At 33.4% G+C, this 24,114-nt stretch overlaps 1 protein-coding gene across 1 annotated transcript; it reads right to left on the bottom strand.

Annotated features, from left to right (window-relative positions):
- Positions 1-228: 228 nt before the first annotated feature.
- Positions 229-22,090, bottom strand: LOC131521397 (sodium- and chloride-dependent transporter XTRP3-like). Its single transcript, XM_058746066.1, has 11 exons — positions 21,828-22,090; positions 18,030-18,170; positions 17,856-17,947; positions 16,243-16,470; positions 9,599-9,709; positions 8,553-8,794; positions 6,696-6,858; positions 5,494-5,698; positions 4,204-4,363; positions 3,548-3,713; positions 229-1,751 (listed from the first exon to the last, which is right to left on the bottom strand). The coding sequence occupies exons 1-11, from the start codon at positions 21,949-21,951 to the stop codon at positions 1,608-1,610; spliced, it is 1,776 nt and encodes a 591-aa protein (XP_058602049.1). The 5' UTR covers positions 21,952-22,090; the 3' UTR covers positions 229-1,607.
- Between the last annotated feature and the right edge of the window lie 2,024 nt (positions 22,091-24,114).

Here is a 24,114-nt window from a genome sequence, read left to right as displayed (position 1 = left end):
TTAGATTTTTGTTTAATGTTTAGTATTGTTATTTAGATTTTATGATTTTATTTATTTCATAAAATGTTTAATATATTTTTATTTTACATTTTTAAGATTAAATTAATTTTTAATGTTTTTTTCATTTCACATTTATTTACTATTTTTACTTTATTAGTTCACGAGAAAAACATGTAAATTGTGATAGTCACAATTAGCATTTTATTTTTTGTGCCAGAAATAATCTTCCATAAAATCATTTACACACGTTGTTCCAAACACTGATTTATTAATGTTTATGCTGCTTTTGCGATTTTTATAGTGATATTCATTGTGAGCATGTCTCTGTCTGAAAAAAGGACAAAAAAAACTAAATAAAAAAATCAGCATGCAATAACGCTTTCATTAAGCTTTTCAGAGTAAATATTACATGAAAGGTTGCAAAAACTATGCTAAACATTAAAAAAAAATATAAGAAAACATATAAAATAATATACTATTATGCATTATGTATTAATGTATAACTAAATACAGGATGACGTTTCAAGCGCTGTCAAACAAGACAAAGTACTAAAAGAAAAGAGTTCAGGACTTCAATTCAGTTTTTTCAGACAATTCAGACTTTTGTTTTGGCATAAAATACAGTGCTTGAAGATTACGATCCAAAATTCACTATATATATGTATATATATATATATATATGATTACTCCAAATACACAAGTTCTACATTTAAAAAATTGAGTCTGATGATATTTCTACCCGTCAAACATCACAGTCATTGTTCATTTCACAGACATATTAAACATTGTGATTTGACAAATATACAAAATTTATTTTCTTTTAAAATAACACATGAACCGCAGTAAAAACGTATTATTTACACAGTTTACATTCTCAATCGGTTGCACTAAATGTGACTAAATCCAGATATTAAGTCTGTTTGGATCTTTATCTGCTGTTTATATATTGTGCATAGTTTTATTGTTGTAGTAAGAAAAAAGGGTAACACTTTTCTTAAAGCCTTTATACAGTATATAGTGCATAAGTAAAAAAAATTTAATTAAAAATTAGTTGAATGCCTTAATTATACCTTTTCAAAGTAAATGTTACATGAAAGGTTGCAAAAAATATCCAATATAAATGGAGAACTTGAACAAAAAAATTGCTAAACATTAAAAAAAATATATGCATGCATCATTAATGCATAATTTCATGAATAATTGAAACCACATAATACTTACCTATTCATTCATACATCTTTAAGAAGTGAAATGCATTAAAACATACGACAAACAAACCTTCAACTATTATAATGCATTTTAACTTTGGTTGCAATTATTTATGAAAAGATATAATGCATTAAAATGTACATTATGAAATTGGATTATAATGCATTATACATAAAGGCTTCAAGTAAAGTGTTACAGAAAAAAGCCCTTAATAATGAATCTGATCCTGTTTCATCAGTCATGTTTTCTGAAGGAAATATAAACCTAAAAAGTCCTAACAGCTTGTTTTCTGTACTAATGTATTGTACAACCAGCCATAAACTGAAAATGTTCAGAACACGAGCATCGAATTCACAAACAAATAATACTAATATAGGTCCCAAGCGTGTGTGTTTGCGTCAGACGTGACGGTGTCGGCGGAGCGGCTTTCTCCTGAAGACGGAGTGAAGAGCGGCGAGCGGCACACAGCTGAGCGCTGACAGCAGCAACAGAGCGATGAAAACCTGACCGTACACCGGATACTCCTTCACCACCGACCGACCCTGAGACAGAGACACACACACGTCTGGTCAGCTATCCTTGTGGGGACTCTGGGTTTTTCTACTGTACTGACCGTATATTCTATTGTCCTACACCTAAACCTACCCCTTACAGGAAACTTTCTACATTTTTAGATTTTCAAAAAAACACCATTTAGTATGTTTTTTAAGCCTGTTGATTTACGGGGACATAGGCAGTGTCCTCATGAACCACCTTCAAATTATAATACCTCTGTCAACCCATGTCATTAAACAAATTTGTGTCCTGTAAACCACAAAAACCAATACACACACACACACTCACATTCACATTCGCTCTCACACACACTCACACACACACACTCACACACAGCAGAAATCCAGGAGCTCAGAGTCAGGGATCGTCACGCTTGATTATCACACCAGACCCTCAACCACTTCACTTCACATAAACCGTAATTATAAACCATACATTAAGACATCAAATCTCAGAGGGACCCTCTACGTTATGTTCAGATTCCAATAATTTACTTTTTCAGCAATTATTTTATTTTCATGTTTTTTTATTTTTATACATTTTTATTATAAGTAAATGTTTTATTTTGATTAATTTGATTTTTTAAATTATTTACTTATTTTTGTTTATTTAATGTTTAGTATTTTTTGGTTGTTTTAATTTTTTTTCAATTATCTTAATTTATTTTTCTTGTTTTAGTAGGTTTTTAATTGTCTTACATTTTAAAATGATTTATTTATTTAAATTTTTTTATTTTAGAATTATTTTATTTTCATTGTGCATTTTATTATTTAATTAATATTTATCAACTGTTTTTAGATTGTTTTATTTTAAAATGATTTATTTATTTTAATTTTACATTTTAAATTATAATTTTTTATTTTAAAAATTAATTCTTTTCATTGTACATTTGTAATAAATTTTTGTATTTTGTATTGTTTTATTTTAAAATCATGTATTTTCATTGTACATTTTATTATTTAATTACTATTTAAGAAGTATTTTGTGATTATTTTATTTTAAAAAAATGATTCTCATTTTACATTTTATTATTTAATTAACTTTTAGTGTTTTTGATTGTTTTATTTTAATTATTTTATTTCAATTTTACATTTTATCGTTAAAATTTTAGCAATTGTTTTATTTTGATTTTGCATTTGATTATAAAAATAAATCAAAATGAAATAATTGCTAAAAAAATTAAACTTATTTTTGTACTTTTAAAATGTTTATGATTTAATTAATTATTGTATGTGTTTTATTTTGACTGATTTGTTTTATTTTAAGATTAATTATTTTCATTGTACATTTTGAATAAATTCATTTTTCGTAAGTTTTTAATGGTTTTTATTTGAAAAATGTTTAGTAAGTGTTTTGGTTGTTTTTATTTCAAAACTTTGTATTTTCATTTTACATTTTAATATTTAATTCATGTTTAGTGAGTGGTTTTGTTTTATTTTAAAACTATTTATTTTTCTTTTACATTTTTAATGTTTAGTAAGTATTTTTGGTTGTTTTTATTTTAAATGTATTTATTTTATTTAATTTTACATTTTTTATTTAACGTTTAGTTTAAAAAAAAAATTTATTTTAAAAATTATTTATTTTCATTTTACCATTTTAAATAAATTTTAAGTAAGTGTTTTTGATTGTTATTTTTATTTTAAAAATATTTATTTTCATTTCACATTTTTATGATTTGATTCATTTTTGGTAAATGCCTCCCCTGTAGTTCCTCACAAACCACCAGATGTTGACGAAGCTGAGTTTAGTAAACGGTGATGTTAGAGAAGCCGGATCGTACCAGATCTTTGTCCCAGGCCTGGTACGTCGGCGTGCCTCCCTGGATGTAGTTTATGATGTAGAAGATGAAGAGACTGAAGAGGAGCAGAGGACTGACCACTGCCCACATCACCTTCCAATACCAGTTCGGCCGATGACCCAACATGTCCTCGATGTCCTTCTCAAACCTGTCAATCACGAGCAACCATAAATCAGCACAAACATCTGCAACGCCAAACATCAAAATCACCTGAGACATGAACATTGAGCAATGGAGGGTTTTTTCCATTTTTAGTTTAACAAGGTTCAAAAGATTTTTATTTTTTTACATTTGAATAAAATAAAATAAAATAATTTTTAAAGTAAAATAAAAATAAGTACAAAATCAAATAAAACAAAATAATAAGAAAAATCCTTCCTAAAATTTTTAAAATCAAATTAAAAAAAATCCTTTTTAAATAAAATAATAATAAAAAATAATAAAATAAATATTCCTTGCTAACAGTTCTTTATTATTGTATTAACTGGTTTAATATTTTTGTCTATTAACAAACATTTCCCTCAGTACGATGAAATTTTATCAGTATAAACACCAATTAACATTAAAAAAAGCATTTTTTCACACTAATTTGTTCCTTCTTTGTGTGAAGCGTTTTCAAAAGCCGTTGAATTGCTCACCTTCTCAGTCCGTAGATGTAACACACACTGATGACTTCAATGAAGACGATGAAGAGCAGCGACAGCGTGGCCGCGTATTCGTTGAAGATGGTGAACCAGTAGTTTCCCGAGCGGCTGGTGAAACCAAAACCCAGCAGCAAACAGAGCAGACAAACCAGACCTGCCAGAGACCGGAGGAAAACCAGCGTCACAGACCAGATTAGATCTGAGAGGGCGCTCAGGAAACACTTGGCAAGAAACATAAATATAAAGAGCATCTGCTGAGCAAATAATGTTATTCTATATTGGCCCTATAAGATTAACAACACAAAGTAATAAATAAACAATTAAGCAACATCAAGAATATTTGGATGGTTTTGTGATGCAGGCTTATACAATTTAATTATAGCAACTGAGATGCGCACATATGCATGGAAATTAAATGAAACTTTTTAAGCAATATTTACTCAATTCACAACAAACAAATAATCAAAAAACTCATTTAATACAAAAACAAAATGTAAAATAAAAATGAAAAAATGTAAAAAAAAATAAAAATCAAAAACACTAAATTTAGAAAATTATAATAAATATATTTAAAAATAAAATCAATCAAGAACACCAAAAATTTATTAAATCATAAAAATGTAAAATAAACTTTAAAAAACGTTAAAATAAGAATGATCAGAAACACTTACTAAAAATCAAATCATAAAAATGTAAAAAAAAAATAAAAATCAAAAACACTAAATTTAGAAAATTATAATAAATATATTTAAAATAAAATCAATCAAGAACACCAAAAATTTATTAAATCATAAAAATGTAAAATAAACTTTAAAAATACGTTAAAATAAGAATGATCAGAAACACTTACTAAAAATCAAATCATAAAAATGTAAAAAAATTAAAAATTGTATAATAAAAACAATCAAAAACACTTACTAAAAATCAATTAAATCATAAAAATGTAAAATAGAAATCCAAAATGTTTAAATAAAAACAATCAAAAACTCTTACTAAAAATGTATTAAATCATAAAAATGTAGATTAAAAAGTTTAAAATAATTTTACAATAAAAGTCTTTCTGAAATTAATCACATAAAATAAAAATAAAAATGTTGAATTAAATCATAAAAACTGCAAAATGAAAATAAATCATGTTAAAATAAAAATGATTAAATACATACTTGCTAAAAATGAATTATCAGCATATATGAAGTTAAACGAGTTAAATCTATATTACTGAGCAGCACGAGGCGTGTTTGAAGCTGGTTTAGCTGGTCTACTGATCTTCACAGGTTCTCGTACCGTTGATGCTCTCGCTGCTGAGGGAGCGCGACAGGAGCTTGATGTCTGCCAGCGGCGTGATGATGGCCGTGACGTTTCCCAGCATGCTCCCCATCCCTAAGAGCAGCAGCATGACGAAGTACAGCACAGACCAGAGCTGAGACAGCGGCATGTTCTTGATGGCCTCGCTGTACACGATAAACGCCAGACCCGTGCCCTCCACCGCCTGAGCAAACAATAACAATACAAGCCATACGGCCAAAAATATTAAAAACCTCTGGACAACATATATGTAGAAAATATGCAAACTATATGTGGTGAATAGCTTAAAATAAATAACATGATATAATTTAAAATATAAAAAAAAAAATAAATGAAACCATATATTAGAAAATGTAGGGGCTTGAAAATATATTAAATAATACATTGTAAATACATTACAATTAAAAATACATACATACATACATATATATATATTAGTGCTGTCAAACGATTAATCGCATCCAAAATAAAAGCTTTTGTTTACATAATATATGTGTGTGCAGTGTATATTTATTATGTATGTATATATATAATTTAGAAAATATTTGAAAAAATGAAAAAAACTAAAAAAAACTGCATGCACCACAAATACATTTTTACCATCCATTTTGGCTTTTTTGTATATTTTTGAATATACTTAAAAATATATCTGAAAATATATGTTTTTGCTGTATGGGCAAATAGAGTAAAGAAAAACAAACCTAGAAATAGGACAAATGTGACCCTGCAGCACAAAAGCAGTCATAAGCAGCACAGGCATATTTGTAGCAATAGCCAACAATACATTGTATGGGTCAAAATTATACATTTTCTTATGCCAAAAATCATTACGGTAATAAGTAAATAAGTAAATATCATATTCCATAAGGATATTTTGTAAATTTCCTACCATAAATATATAAAAACTTAGTAATATGCATTGCTAAGAACTTCATTTGGACAACTTTAAAGGCGATATTCTCAATATTTAGATTTTTTTGCACCCTCAGATTCCAGATTTCAGCCAAATATTGTCCGATCTTAACAAGCCACACATCAATGGAAAGCTTATTTATTCAGCTTTTGAATGATGTATAAATCTCAATTTCTCAAATAATTGAGATAATAATAATAAAATAAATTTATACAACAGAACAAAGGACAGAATTAAAATAAGCTCTAAGCGTTGAACGGTAGTTTACCGTGTCGAGCTCCGCCTCCAGACTGCAGAGCTCGATCTTTGAAGCGATGGCTGCAAACCTCTCTGGATGAGTGATGTTCAGATGATGGATCCATGTCGTGATGTTCTCAGCGCTGATGCTCTCCTCCGACAGATTGAACGTATTGAGCAGCAGCAGCCTTATCCTGACCAACACAAACATCAGTCTGTTCATCTGCATCGCTTATTGACTTCATAACTCACATTGCATATGAATAGATGTTAAAACACTTTCCTATATCTCCATTTAATGCTCAAGCTCACAATCAATCATCATTGGTTGTTTGACTTCCTGTTTGAAACACTTTATTTTTTGGATCTGTTTGTTTAGGCAGGCCCAAAATGCCAACTTCTGACTAACCAATGATTGCATTCACATGCACATTAATATTCCGATATTAATTTGAAATTTAGCAGTATTCAGATTAGTTTTGAGTTTTGAGAAGCACCTGGAATCTGCCTGTTTTATCTGCTGCATGTAAACACCTTATTCAGAAAATACACTTAAAGCTGATACTGTACATGCACATGCTCAGACCGCAAGGAATTATGGGTGCTAACAGATGAGTAGCTAAAGGTAAGACATTTAGGCAACTAAATGGATGCATTTCCAAGACCACTTTTATAGAATTACTGAAAAGAAAATTGACATTAACGAAGATGATAATCATAATGACTAAAAAAATCAAAAGTTGAGAAAACTTAAAAGTTTAAGGCAACAAGCTTCAGCAGATTTTTGAGTTTTCTCAACTTGGTGTATTCAGTTTATACAACAAAAATAAGTTGAGAAAACTCAAAAATGGTTGCCTTGAACTTTTAAGTTTTCTCAACTTTTTTGTTTTGTTTTACAGTGTATAATCATTTATTATAATAATTATGATATTACAAAATAAATATAACAATAATTATGATATAAGAATAATTATTAATAATAGTTATATATTATAAAATATTATAAAAATAACAACAATAATAATAATTAGTAGTAGTAGTCATAATACTATTCATAGTACTATTATTATTATAAAGATAATTATTATTATTAACAATAATTATCTTTATAATAATAATAATTATTATTATTATTGTTATTATTATTACTACTACACATTAGAATTAATATTTGGTTATTATAACAAATATAATTTTATATATTAATGTTAATAATACTAATATTTTATATTACTACTAATTATTAGTAGCAGTAGCAGTAGTAGCAGTAGTATTAATAATATTAATATATAAAATGGTAATTCTAATAATGAAATATAATAATTATTACATCATAGAATAAAACATGATATAATAACAATTATTATTAATAATATTTTATATAATAGCTTTAATGATATTTTATATAAAATTAAAATCTAAATAAGGTTTATTATTATTAATAATAATAATAATTGCCTGACCCTTTCCATTTGAAATAAATAAGCATATACTGTATAATCAACAGCAGCTGAAACCCAAACTGAAACGGACTTTGCTGTGCATGTAAATGCAGTCCATGAGTCCTGATGAGGGATCAGTTAAGGAAACCTGTTTGAAAACCATTATTATTTTTCCAATTCCAGTTAATTACAGTAGAAATGACACAGATTTCACAACACACTCTTCTCTCTCTCTCTCTGCAGCTCTGTGAATAATTGATGCTTTATACTCTGAATGGTTTCCATAGACGACAGTCCAAACCAGCTTAAAAATAACCTCAGGAAATGCAATTGTAAAATGAGCCGACCGCCAGCATTCAGATTAGTGTTTGATGGAATAATCATCAACATTCTGTGTGTCGTAAGACCTGCTGCGGTCACAGATTGACTGAAGCTGATAACTGAACCTTTCCAAACAGCTCTCGTAGTTGAAGGTGGCCTTGAAGCCGTAGATGGAGAAGGTGACGATGCTGGCGAACACAGACGTGCAGCTGTTGATGAGCGAGACGACGACCGCCTGCTTCTCGAAGTTGTTGTTGTGATGGTTGTAACTGGCGAAAGCGATCAAAGAGCCGAAGCCCAGACCCAGAGAGAAGAAGATCTGAGTGGCAGCGTTGATCCACGTCTGAGGATTCGCCAGCTGCTCCAGCTGCACGCACACACACACACACACACACACACATAAAGGGGTTTAATATTTGAGGTTCACTTATAAATGTTAATAAAGTTTTTTTGCACAAAAAAAAAAAAAATAAATAAAGTGGAAAAATATTATTTTCAACCCTCATTCTGACCCTCTCTCTAAAACAACCTGTTTAAGGGGCGTGTCCTTTAAGGCTTGTCAGTAATCAGCCACTGTTATGATTGGCTAAGATCACTGCATAGGAAACAGTATCAGCTCCCCTCACTATTGCATGTGTGTTTTGACATGAAAAAAAAAGCATTTCCAGACAAAGCATTTTGAAATCATTTACTCACACCGTATCCAAACTACATGCGACGCGACACTGTGACACGCGATAAAAGGTATCTTTTCCATGTTAATCTGAGTTTTAGTCCCAACTAGCCGCTTAGAAAGCCTTAAAAAGGTTTAATATTTATGAATTAGATTATAAACGTATCCATGTCGTTGCGAGTGCAGAGCGCTTCCAGAGAGAGCCCGCCCACACACGCTTCTGATTGGCTGTGATATTTGATTGATTCTGTTGCGTGATGTCATCTTGCCCCTCGGATCCAAAACGAGCCATTTTTGGAGCTTGATTAAATAAATGATTTGTTTATAATGAGGAGGATGTTTTAAGCCATGAAACTTGCAGGATGTTTTAATGCTACAAAGACCTCATATATGCCAAAAGATCAAGGCAAATTTATTTGTATATGTCATGACCCCTTTAACACACACTCAGCTCTAACTGAACGCTCACGGATCAGAGAGGCAGCAGGTGTTTCTTACTTTAGGTGTGAACATGTACTTGACTCCGTTCCAGGCTCCATGAAGAGTGACGCCGCGGATCAGATAGATGATCAGAACCACGTACGGAAACGTAGCTGTGAAATAAACCACCTGAGGAGGAAAGTCGAGAGTCAAAGCTGCAGTTTGGCTTATTATTTAACCTGTAGACACTGAAGAGCAGAAAGCAAACAGGAGTTGAAGAGAAGATAATGGTAATTAATGACAGATTATTTTTTATAATCAATGGGTGTCATTCACTAACCGTGCATATGCACAAATTTGTGCATGAAATCTTTGTGCAAATGTTTTCATAAATCATGATTTATCAATAATTTACTTAAACTTAAATTTACATATATGCATTAGCATATTTATAGACTTATCAACACTTTAAGATGAAATTGTATACATATTTAAATAAAACTAAAAATATTATATATATAAATATATATAAATTTAAATATAAATACACAGACACACACTCACACACACACAGATCTTAAATATATTGCATATTCCATCTCATCAATAAATGTATACAATAAATAATATACATATTATTAAAAAAAAAATATATATATATATATATATATATATATATATATGTGCACTTGCATTGACCTTTGTTGTGATAAACAGTAAAATGTGTTCAGCTGAATTAAATTTCTGTTTGGTCAAACGGGTATAAAAAAGGTTAGTATACCACGGCAGAGGTCGTGGCAGCCCTCGTGTGAAGACCGAAGAGTGTAAAGACCATCGACTCCACCGTGCAGGGACACCGGCAAAGGACATAAGTATAGCTTTTGATTCATTCTCTTTTCTACACCTTGCTTCACTTCTGTTTCAGTTTTTTATGACCAACTCTTACTATGTGTTTCCATATCCCTACTATTACTACCACTCGCAGGTAGCGCAATCCTAACAACCTGCGCACTTTGCCTGCTAATACACTACTTTCTTTTTCTATTGGTTTCTGGAATTGTCAGTCTGCAGTAAACAAAGCAGATTTCATTACATCTATTTCTAGTCATTCAAGACTAAACCTCACGGCCCTGACAGAGACCTGGATCAAAACAGAGGATGCTGCTACTCCTGCAGTACTCTCCAATAATTTCTCATTTTCCCACACTCCCCATCTGACTGGAAGAGGTGGAGGGACTGGTCTGCTCATCTCTAATGACTGGAAATGTATTCCTTTACATTCTCTGGGTATTAACATTCAGTCACTATTACTCACCCTTTTAAAATCAATTTTTTTGTTGTTTATTGACCCCCAGGACCACAAGGTAACTTCTTGGATGAATTAGATGTGCTGCTCTCAACCTTTCCTGAGGATGGTACTCCCCTAGTTATGCTTGGAGACTTCAACATCCACACAGATAAACAAATCAGGCAACCAACTGGACCTTATTTACACACGACACTGCTTCACTGATCATGTACTGGTTACTCCACTGCACACCTCGGATCACTTCCTACTCACTCTTAACCTCAACATGATTCCTGACACAACACATACCCCTCCACATGTCATCTTTCTATGTAACCTACGCTCACTCCCACCCTCCCGGCTATCTGCTATGGTTTCATCTTCGCTTCCTCCCCCTAAACAGTTATCATCTCTTGATGCTAACAGTGCTACTGATTCCTTCTGCTCCACTCTTACATCTTGTTTAGACACTGTCTGCCCCTTGTCTTCCAGGCCAGCCCGTACCACCCCTTCTGCCCCTTCGCTGTCTTGATGTTCTCCGCAAACAACGTTCTAAGCTCAGGGCTGCAGAAAGGGTGTGGCGAAATTTATATCGATCACTCCTCTCTTCCTTCTCTGCTAATGTCTCCACTGCTAAAAGGACATACTATCATAACAAAATTAACAATTCATCTAACTCTCGCATGCTCTTTAAAACATTTTCCTTGCTACTTTGTCCTCCTCCTCCCCCTCCTTCATCAACTCTAACAGCTGACAACTTTGCCACGTTCTTCATTAATAAAATTAAAACCATCAGTGCACAATTTTCCACACCACAATCTGTCAAGCACATCTTACCAGCAAACATACACTCATTCACATCCTTCTCTTCAATCTCTGAGGCAGAAGTCTCTAAACTCATCCTTTCTAATCATCCTACTACTTGTCTGCTTGATCCTATTCCATCTCATCTCCTTCAAGCCATTTCTCCTGCTCTTATATTTATTCTCTTATATTTATTCTCATTAACACATCCCTTCACACTGGTGTTTTTCCCTCAGGATTTAGACAGGCTTATATAACCCCACTACTTAAGAAACCCACCCTTAACCCATCTCTTTTAGAGAACTACAGACTTCTCTTTCCATTCTTCCTTTCATTGCTAAAACACTTGAATGAGCTGTGTTCAACCAAGTCTCTGCCTTTCTCACACAGAACAACCTCCTCGACAGCAACCAGTCTGGTTTCAGAAGTGAACATTCAACCCGAGAGTGCCTTGCTCTCAGTTGCTGAAGCCCTAAGACTGGAAAGAGTGGATTCCAAATCTTCTATACTTATCTTGCTGGATCTGTCCGCTGCTTTTAACATGGTTAACCACCAGATCCTCCTGTCAACCCTATTGGTAAAGGGCATCTCAAGAACCGCACTCTAGTGGTTTGAGTCTTAGCTCTCAGATAGGTCATTCAAGGTATCTTGGAGAGGTGTCGTATCCACTACTGGGGTGCCTCAGGGCTCAGTTCTTGGACCACTTCTCTTCTCTGTCTACATGGCATCACTAGGTTCTGTCATTCAGAAACATGGCTTTTCATATCACTGCTATGCTGATGTCACTAAACCCTACCTCTCATTCAACCTTGCCAAGACAGAACTGCTTGTGGTTCCATCAAACCCATCGTTTCATCACAGTTTCACCATCCAGTTAGGCACATCAACCATAACTCCTTCAAAAACAGCCAGAAACTTTGGAGTTATGGTTGATGATCAGCTGACTTTCTTAGACCACATTGCTAAAACTGCCCAGTCCTGCAGATTTGCTTTATTCAACATCAAGAAGATCAGGCCCTTTCTTTCGGAACATGCTATAGAAATAGAAATTGAAAGAGAAACCGGTTTTATCAAACTACACTGTTCATTTTGTTTGAATATTGCAATTGCACGATTAGCTGTTTTGTCGGCTTGGACTGCAATATATGGTGACTGTGATCTACTGAACTTCACACGATTGCACGATCAGCTGTGTTTGGATCCCTAACTCACCTGAATTTAACCTGTTGGCAACATGCTGTTTCGTTGCTTTTCAGTTATATTTTTCATTGTGATTTTAACTGGAGCTTACAGCAAGAAATACCTCAAACACTTGGACTTCACCATGGTAAAATACCTTCCAGCTAAACTTAAACTTAAAGCACTGTCTACCTCCTCCTACCTGTCTTCTCCGCCTACCCAAATATGTTCATCGGAGTCCCGCTGGAGTCTTCATACAGGTAGTGCCGGAGTAAACGCAGTTCGGTCGGAAAGGCACTTGGATCGTCGTCACAAAATGGTGCGCAGTGTTTGTTTGTTTGTTGTTCATTTGAATATTTGGCGTTCAAATTGAATAGTTATTCACCAATTCTTTTCTTAAATATCTACCATCCACCAAAACTTAGCCCTGCGTTTTTCTCTGAATTTACTGAGCTTTTGACACTTGTCAGTGTAATTTGAGCTATCAAAATTTCAACTATCGTTTTAACTGGTGATTTTAATATCCATGTGGACAATCAAAATTGCAATAATACTGTTTGTTTTATGGAAACATTAGAGTGTTTTAATCTCACTCAATGTGTCAATATGTCACATTTTTGTAAATATTTTATTATATCTTTTCATATGACAACACTGAAGAAATGACACTTTGCTACAATGTAAAGTAGTGAGTGTACAGCTTGTATAACAGTGTAAATTTGCTGTCCCCTCAAAATAACTCAACACACAGCCATTAATGTCTAAACCGCTGGCCACAAAAGTGAGTACACCCCTAAGTGAAAATGTCCCAATTGGGCCCAAAGTGTCAATATTTTGTGGCCACCATTATTTTCCAGCACTGCCTTAACCCTCTTGGGCATGGAGTTCACCAGAGCTTCACAGGTTGCCATTGGAGTCCTCTTCCACTCCTCCATGACGACATCACAGAGTTGGTGGATGTTAGAGACCTTGCGCTCCTCCACCTTCCGTTTGAGGATGTCCCACAGATGCTCAATAGGGTTTAGGTCTGGAGACATGCTTGGCTAGTCCATCACCTTTACCCTCTTCTTTAGCAAGTGTTTGGGGTCGTTATCATGTTGGAATACTGCCCTGCGGCCCAGTCTCCGAAGGGAGGGGATCATGCTCTGCTTCAGTATGTCACAGTACATATTGGCATTCATGGTTCCCTCAATGAGCTGTAGCTCCCCAGCAGCACTCATGCAGCCCCAGACCATGACACTCCCACCACCATGCTTGACTGTAGGCAAGACACACTTGTCTTCGTACTCCTCACCTGGTTGCCGCCACACACGCTTGACACCATCTGAACCAAATAAGTTTATCTTGGTCTCATCAGACCACAGGACATGGTTCCAGTAATTCATGTCCTTAGTCTGCTTGTCTTCAGCAAACTGTTTGCGGGCTTTCTTGTGCATCATCTTTAGAAGAGGCTTCCTTCTGGGACGACAGCCATGCAGACCAATGCACTGACAGGCTGACCCCCCACCCCTTCAACCTCTGCAGCAATGCTGGCAGCACTCATACGTCTATTTCCCAAACACAACCTCTGGATATGACGCTGAGCATGTGCACTCAACTTCTTTGGTCGACCATGGCAAGGCCTGTTCTGATTGCACGTATAAGACCGTTTCTCTCTGTGCCTGATGCAGAAAGGCTTATTCACGCCTTTTTTTAAATCTAGGCTTGATTATTGTAAATTCACTTTTTACAGGGTTACCTGCATATTTGATTAAGAGGCTGCAATATGTGCAAAATTCTGCAGCTCATGTTTTAACTTACACACCATCCCCCGCAGTCATATCACTCCTGTGCTTTCTCAACTACACTGGCTTCCAGTGACGCTTCAATCACGTATTGATTTGAAAGTTCTTATCTTAACTTATAAAGCAGTACATGGGCTGGCCCCAGAGTATATTTGTAATTTGGTCACAGTGTCCACACTATCTCGGTCTCTCCGCTCTGCTGGTTCGCTTACTCTGTACCAGCCTTGTTGTAAACTCAAAACTATGGGTGGGAGGTCATTTTCTTGTATTGCTCCCAGGTTGTGGAATTCTCTGCCTCTTCCTATTAGGAATGCTCTGTCATTTTGATTGTTTTAAGAAATTACTCCAAATAAATATCTCTTTAGTGAAACTTTGAAGTTATAACCTTACAGTTGTTGTTGTCATTGTTGCTATTGTGTTGTCATTTTGATTGCTATTATGGAGTAGTGTTGTTTCTTTTATTGTTGTTTTATACTGTTGTGGCGCCTTGAGTATAAGAAAAGCGCGTTACAAATAAAATGTATTTATTTATTTATGCTTCAATACTCCTTGTTCAAGCTCTTGTTCTGTCCAGGCTGGACTATTGCAATGCTTTCTTGGCAGGTCTTCCAACCAGTTCTATCAAACCTTTACAATTAATACACAACGCGGCAGCAAGATTCATTTTTAATGAGCCAAAAAGAATGCACGTCACACCTGAGTTTATCAATGTGCACTGGCTACCAATAGCTGCTCGCATAAAATTCAAGGCATTAATGTTCGCCTACAAAACCACCACTGGCTCTGCACCCCTTTACCTAAATTCATTACTTCAGACTTACTAGAAGCTTGCATTCTGCAAGTGAACAGCACATTGTTCATCCCAAAGAGGCACAAAATCACTTTCACAGACTTTTACATTAACTGTTCCCTCCTGGTGGAATGACCTGCCCAACTCAATCCCAGCAGCTGAGTCCTTAGCCATCTTCAAGAATCGACTAAAAACACATCTCTCTTAATGTATAAGACATTAACACACACACACACATAATACATAATTTATACATAAAGTATATACTTTAAATATTACAGTATTTATTAATCTTTGTTAATTTTAGTTAATGAAAATACAGTCATTCATTGTTTGTTCATTCATGTTAGTTCACAGTGCATTAACTAATGTTAACAAGAATAACTTTTGATTTTAATAATGCATTAGCAAATGCTGAAATTAACATGAAATAAGATTAATAAATGCAGTAGAAGTACTGTTCATTCTTAGTTCATGTTAACTAAAGCAGTCTTAAAAATAAAGGTTCTTTATTGCATCAATGGTTCTATGAAGAACCTTGAACATCCATGGAACCTTTGAAATGCAGAAAAGCTTCTTTATAGTCGAAAAAGGTTCTTTAGATTTTTTAAATGTTCTTAAAAATGGTTCTTTTAGGAATTGTTCACTGAAAGGTTCTTCTGCAAAACACCCTGTTGGAAAATTTATTTTTAAGAGTGTAATGTTAACTAATGAACCTTACTGTAAAGTGTTACCAAATATTTAAATTTTTAATTTATTTTGGCAGAAAGTGCTAATATGGAAGAAAAAGAGTATTTTGTAATTGTATGAAGCTCCCTGTTAATGCTTCAGAAAAATGATATCAAAAAGGAAGAGTGTATAAGGCAGAGTATCTCACCATGCCGGTGGATTTGACGCCTCTGACGATGAAGAGGTAGACGATGATCCAGGCCAGCAGCAGACAGAGCGCCTGACCCATGTGAAGGCCTCCGTTCTCATCGATGGACGACGAGATGTTCAGCGTCTCGCGGTAGAAGAAGTACTGAGTGGATGAAGCCACCTCACACTCCTCCAGATACCCAGTGCGGTTCGCATTGACGGGACACTCGGCCCACGGCAGCACCGACTGCAGAAACACACCAGAAAACATGAACTCAAGACATTACTGATTCACTAGTGAGGGGAACAATTCCTGGAAACCTGCTACACATCAAGACTGAAGCAGTTCAACTACAATCATACATCTGTTTTGAGAAAGCAGCTACACTACAAGCTTCTCAGAAAAACTAGTAGCATTTCTGCTTTCAGTTAGTTTCTCCCTAACACTGGACAGATATTTAGATTATTTAGCCATTTCCTGCATAGGCCAGAAACAAAGTTGTTTTAGTTTGGTTTATACATCAAAAAGTGCTGCTCTATTCATTTAGTTTTTTGTTTTTCAATAAAAATATACAAGCATTCCTAGATTGATACACATTTATTCACAATGCAAAATTACATAAGTTGTCTTGTTTTTTGAGAAACTGATCAAAATTAAGTGATTGTTTACGCTTAAAGAAAAATAAGAATAAAAATCTGCCAATATGGTCAGAAAAATTAGCTTAATTCAAAGGCAAAAGTTTATTTTTCTGACTCCAAATGACAGATATTTTTGTTTTTTTTCTTGTTTTAAGCATAAACAGTCACTTAATATTAATAAATCTCAGAAAAAAAGACTTCTTATCATTTCTATAACATTTTGTATTTCAAGTAAATATGTCTTGACTTTAATCTTTAGACATTTGTACTAGGAAAAAAAATACTAAAGAAGAAAATCAGTTTTGGCAAAATTGTCAATGAAATTGGCACATTTTCTGTTTTCTATGGAAAGGCTTGCTTCCACCACAGAATAAAAAAAAAAAATTAATAAATAAAAATTAACTGAGACTATCTCACAAATGCAGAATTTATTTTCTTGCAATTCTGAGTTTATATTTCACAATTTTTACTATTTTCTCTGAAAATATTTTTTTTTCCAGAATTTAGTCAAGAATATTTGAAAACTATGGAAGCTTCTTTCCACCATGAAATAAAAAATAAAAAGGCAATTGCAAATTTATATCTCGCAATTAATTTCTCAGAATTGTCCAGTTTTTGAGATAAAAAGTCACAATTTACCTTTTTTATTTATTTTTTTCCTGTGCTGGAAACAAGCTTCCATAGTTTTCAAATATTTTTGACTAAATTCTGAGAAAATATTCCATAAAACACGTTCACTTAATTTTATGTGCATCCTACTTGCTATTATTAAATTATACTTTACAACTGCACAAACATGTACTCGTGTTTTATATATTTTGACTGATTTGATGATGTTTTCCAGCCATCGATAATACTGAAATGCACATTTTAAATCCATTCTCCAAAATTGGCACATAAAAGACCGGTTTTTAAACATTATTCACTGAAATTTGGTATTAGAGAAACATGTACCTTTTGTTGAAAGCGAATTAGATTTTTCAGTAAACTGACCTGAAATGAATGGAAGAGATACCAGAAGCTCCAGGCGTTGATGACGTTGTAGTACAGACACAGGTACATGGAGGTCACAACACTGGCAATACCTGTAAAGCACAGATGATCATATAATGGTGATATCAGGTCATTTTATAGCATTAAACATCCTGTAAATGAAGGGTGACTGACCCAGTCCACCCAGATACGGGCTGATGGCCGTCCACGCGCCGATGCTGCCCAGACGCATCTTCTGACCGATGGCCAGCTCCATACAGAAGAGAGGAATCCCCTCCAGAAACAGCATCAGCAGATATGGGATCAGAAAACCACCTGGACAATCACAATAAACACATCCATCAACCATAACTAAAACCTTTCCAAATATTATTACTTAAAATAACTAAACATAACTATAATGTAGCTAAAACAAATGCATAAAAAATATATGAGCAACATCACACTCATAGAATTGCAATATGGTTGTATTTATGCACGCTGTCATTACCTACGGCAATTGGCTGAATCACAGCAAGCTGATATACATAAGAAACAACAATAGATTGTCTTTAAAAACCCTTTTTTGTGCGGAAATACTTCCTTCCGCCACGGATTCAAATCTCAATTTGACAGTTTAAAAGCTAGTATATTATGTAGAGTAGAGTATTATGAGAGTGAGAGATTGACTCAGCGAGTGTGATTACCTGCATCTGATACAGCATTCATTCTTCAGATCGGTCTCATATTCACAATAAAACATTAGTTTGAATGTCCACTGAGGAACGGGCGATATCTTTGTCGTGCTATCCTTTCATCAGTTAAGGGTGATTTCTGATGACAGACTGATGACTGCTCAGTGCATTTGTTGGCTGCGTCTTATAAGCTGTTGTTGAAAGTAAAAATAACTTCCTTGTTTACACTTTTTTCCTCATCCACCGTGCAATGTGTTGAGGGCAATATTAGCCTTTAGATCTGCACTTTGAATTTTAATCTTAAGTAGTACACCATCCGGGAATCTTTGGCATACTCTTTTCAACATACTATGATTTGGGACATACTAATTCTATTTTCGAATACTATTTAGGACGCATAGTATATGAATTGAGACGAGGTGAGGTGAGGCGCTCTCTCCGCGTGTTCATGAGCGCTGAACGGCTGCTGACATCCTGGAGCTTATGTCTCAGAAAATGTCAAAGCAAATTTTCAAACAGGTGTTATTTTTATAAACAAACTGCATATCTGAAGTCTAATCAACTACATTCACACCTTAAAACTCTTAAAACTACATTCCGTGACACAAAAACAGAATAAATTATAACATTATAGTGGATTTGGGTGTCTGCCATGACACTCGCTGTGAGAAATACGGCAAGTGTTAAAAAAAACAGTGAAACTGTTTCTGTGGCACTATTGGGTGAATATCTCATGGGTGGAAAGACTTCTCAGCCAATCAGATTCAAGGACCAAAGACTTTCCATTATATTTTTCCAGTGCCCTTTTCAGCCATTTGTAATTTTAGGATAAAGTAAGTTTCAGTTTACAGAGATTTTATGTTTTCAAATGCTTTTGACTAATTTCTGAGAAAATATTTTGTAAAATGCATGTTCACTTAATTTTATGTATGTCCCATTTGCTATTATTAAATTCCACTTCACAAATGCACATACATTTGTAACAAATTTTGACTGTAATTATTTATAGAGATATATGGAGCATATGTCCATGAAATTAATAGATTTAAATGATCAAAATGTTAATTTAAATTGTAAAGTGGCTCCATAGAAAATGTGGCTTCTTGTTTTTGGTGGAAAACCAATTATTAATATTATTCATGAAATTACTATTTTAAAACTTAATTTTACAGGTTTTTCATGACTTTGCAGCCTGATCTCATAGATATGATTTTAATATCTCATAGATATGATTTTAAAAATATGCAAATACTACAGATGCATTTATGTCATGCATTACTAAGATTTTATTGACTGAATGTTTTGTAATTTCATAACTGTTCAGTTATTTGCATACAGTGTAAATGTGAAAGTGCTTGAGCAGCTCTGACTCTAATCCTCACAGCAAACCGGATTATTGTGGATAAAGAGGGAGTTTAGGAATAGTTGACGGCATCATGCAAACCAGCAGCTGTGAATGACTGCGCATAACGTCCCCTCCTTTACAATTGTACTTTGATCACATTGCTAAATACTGAACAAAAGGTTTGTGATTGTTATTCAGGCGATGCTCCTCAAAGATGCACTGAATGCATAACCACAGACGTTTAGCAGATGCATGAAACGCAGGGAAGTAGAACAAATAATATGTGCTGGGAATCTGGATGAGACGTTCTGGGAAGTTGAAGAAGGATAAAACTTTGTGTGATGCTTCTGTGACTTTCTGTACAAACATCTCACGCTGTTTCTTGAGTTCAGTCCAGAGTCGTTTGTCTTCGCTGTGTTTGTTCACTTTTACACTCGTCATTTGCACTTGAAGAGTCAGTTAAAGGAAAGAATTTTAAAGAACTACTAACAGTGTAAATGTTGATGAGCGCACACACACACACACACACACACACACACACACACACACACACACACCATGATTAAATAACTTAAAATGACACACTAAAAATTTGTAAAGGCTATTAATTAATCCAAATAAAGTAACAACCCACATTGCAAAAAGTAAAAATAAAAAATAAAAAAAATTATAAAAAATTTTTTTTTTACTACAATGAATTATTTCTACTTGATCTGACTCTTAGTTAATTAGTAATAGTTAATTAAAAATAAAGTAACAACTGTAATAATAATAATAATTAGGAATTATTACTATAATTAAGTATTCCTACCTGATCTGACTGTTAAGAATATGACAAACTAAAATGAGGAAAATAAAAGCAATTTCCAACAGTAAATAAATAAAGTAACAAACACACTGTAAAAAAGTAAATATTGGCATTTATTACTTTACTTATTTCTGATCTGACTCTTTAAAAAATGGAACATTAAATTGAAGAAAATAACAGTAATTTAAAATGTCCATTAAGTAATAAAAAAATAAAGTAGCTACATTGTAAAAAGCATTATGTAATGTATTAAGCTTGATTCAGTCCTATTAAATACAAAACTGCTTCAATAAACTGAATTATGAAGTATATATTTTTGCTTATCAAATGAAAGGCATTAAATGACCGATATCTAATGTTTTATTAGACGTCATATTGAATGCATTGTAGTTAATATGGACCAAAATATCATCATTTCATCTACAAATGTTTAGAGCTTTATAAAGGATGTTATTGAGAGGATTAAACCTTTACTGAAGAGCCTGATAATGATAATGGTGTAAAATACATTATCACCCTGGTGATTTTTCTTTTGATAATTTTTGGAAAGTCTTTATCATTATGGAGGCTAAAGGTAACAAATATGCTGCAAAATACATAATCACCCTGGCAATTTTTTATACATAGCTAAATTTAATTTATGATGAACCAATCTTTTTATTTATTTATTTTTTTTTTTTTATAAAGTACAGTGTTTTTTTTTTCAAGCTTTAAATAGGGGGTCCATTAATTTGTTGAGAATTTTTGAAATGTCTAATTATGAGGTAGGGTTGTTTTATGTATATTTTTGAGCATTAAAAAGAAAAAAAATCTATTTTTTTTTTTTAATAATTTTTGGAAAGTCTTTATCATTATGGAGGCTAAAGTTAACAAATATGCTGCAAAATACATAATCATCCCATCATTTTTTTTTTAATACATAGCTGAATTTAATTTATGTTTTTTTTTTTTTTTTCAATTAAATAAAGTAGAGGTGTTTTTGATCTAAGATTTAAAGAAAAATCTGTTTCTTTAGATTTTTTTGCAAAGTCTGTTCTGTTGTCATTTGCTGTTGTTATCAAGCTCTCTATCAAAGTCTGGCTCAAAAGAACAAACATTCAGGTGCAAGCATGAGGAGATGTGAAGTAAAAGATGAATCCTCTCACCTCCTCCATGCATTTGGCAGAGATACGGAAAACGCCAGACGTTCCCGAGTCCCACAGCATAAGACACACACGCCAGGACAAACTGCATGGGACTGTCCCAGGATGGACGGGCTTCCTTACTCATGATGATGATTGTAATGTCCTTCAACTCGATCTGAAGGGACAAACGATCAGTCTGCCGTCTGAAACACACAAATCCCAGGAGAGTCTGGGAATATTTCAAAGTCCAGTAAGCTGAACTCAGTGTGAAGTGGGAGTTTTCTAATGAAGCCGGAGGGAGGGATGCAGAGTTTAACTGGCTGCATTTTATGTAATTCAGGTGAATGTTTGATCGAGTCGCTAGTGTTTTATCTCCTCAAACATTCATTATCACGTCTTTTATTGCTGAGTTCATGAAAAAGTCAAGAATATACTTTAAAGACTGAGTCTATCATTCAGTAATAAAACGAGCTGTGGGAGAAGTTTATTATAGCACAATCAATATTTAAAGTCACCATACAGTCATTTCTCTCTCAAACATCGATTTACCTGAGCATGAAGAAAGCTTAAAGAAATAGTTTACCTAAAAATGAAATTTGCTGAAAATGTGCTCACTCTCAGGCCATCCAAGATTAGCATGAGTTAGTTTCTTCGTCAGATTTGGAGAAATGTGTCACTACTTATTTCCCAGCATCACACAAGCCTCAGAAACCAGTGTTTTTCCTGAGTAAATAAACAGCCTTGTGTAACGACCCTATCAGGGTGACAAAGGTCATGCAGGTCACACACCTCAAACCTGATTTACCTTTAACAAAACGCTGGGAAGCATCTTATTTAAGCTACTAGGAAGATTTCCTTCAATAATCTACTAATTGACAAAGGCTGTGGATGTAGTATAAATTGTTCTGAACATCTGACAGTGCAATGCATACTTTATTTTGACTTTATTAAATCAGAGAAAACTCTGTCTGCAGTGCATATTATGGCACTGATATGAATATGCATCACTGATATGCGTTTTTAAATTTGTCTTTAAGATGCACGACTTTTGTGCATCATGCAAAACCAAATGTTTCTGTTTGTTGATGACATATAGCAGGGAAAAAAGGTGAAAATGTATTTGTTTAATTGCATGTCATGTGATAATATGTCTACATCAGAGTATCATAAACATGCAAATGTGTAGTTATATTATTGAATTATTGACTTGACTTAAAATATATCTCTTTAACAAAATATTTTAGCTGAAAGGGTTTGGCCTACACAGAAATACGATATTCACACACACATATCTGCTATAATTTATTCTACAAATCAGGTTCTTAAATTATTCTTATTCTTATTCTTATTGAATTATTATTATTTAAATTCTTACTTGAGATAAAAAGGTTAACTTAAAATAAAAAACATTATTATTATTATTGAGTAATATATTAAACTAAAATAAAACTATTATTATTATTAAGTAACATTAAATTAAAGCAAAATGATTTATATTATTATTAATAAATAATATTACACTAAAGTAAAACAAAATTATTATTATTATTATTATTAATGACTAGCTGAAATAACAGCTAGTTGCCAAGGAAACATTTATAATTTTCATATAATTTAACTTAAAGTACTAAAATAAGTGAAACTAGAACTGAAATAAAAAAAGATATACATAGACATTTAAAAAACAAAAACTAATAAAACTGACAAAAATTACTAAAATAAACTAAATTTACTACTTTAATTACTAAAATTAACTTAAAATATATATATAATAATAATATAAATATAAATAAAAACTAATTCAAAATATTAATGAAAACTATATTTGTACATCAATGAAACATTAACTCTGGGGTTACTGAGACAGAGTGAGTAGTATTTGTTTGGTCAAACTGGGACATACGCTAAAGGGAAAGATGGAAGTGTTCAGTGACAGGTGTGTTTTCATCTGCAGATGTTCTCATTCCGGCGGATCACACAGTGTGAGCGACGCGGAGGGTCGCAGCGGGCGACACAGCTGTATAATTGCAAGCAGACTTGTTTTTCCACATGCATCCCACTGGTTAGACACCCGAACGCATGCATTTGCTCCAGAACCGATGTGCACGTTTATTTGATGTCTCAGCAGCTTCACTGCTCGAGTCCTGCAGTGATGACGTTCAAATCAATGATTATAATTAATCTGTTTTTGACAAACAGATGGAGGATCCAGCATGAAGCCGCTCAATGGGAGGCGCACAAACATCTCCGGGCAAAACAAGTACATGAGCGCAAACCCTTACCCGACTGTAAAGATGTGGTAAATCAC

This window comes from Onychostoma macrolepis, chromosome 16, assembly GCF_012432095.1.
Source record: "Onychostoma macrolepis isolate SWU-2019 chromosome 16, ASM1243209v1, whole genome shotgun sequence".
Lineage (NCBI taxonomy): Eukaryota > Metazoa > Chordata > Actinopteri > Cypriniformes > Cyprinidae > Onychostoma > Onychostoma macrolepis.
This window is presented reverse-complemented; position numbering and strand designations above follow the sequence as displayed.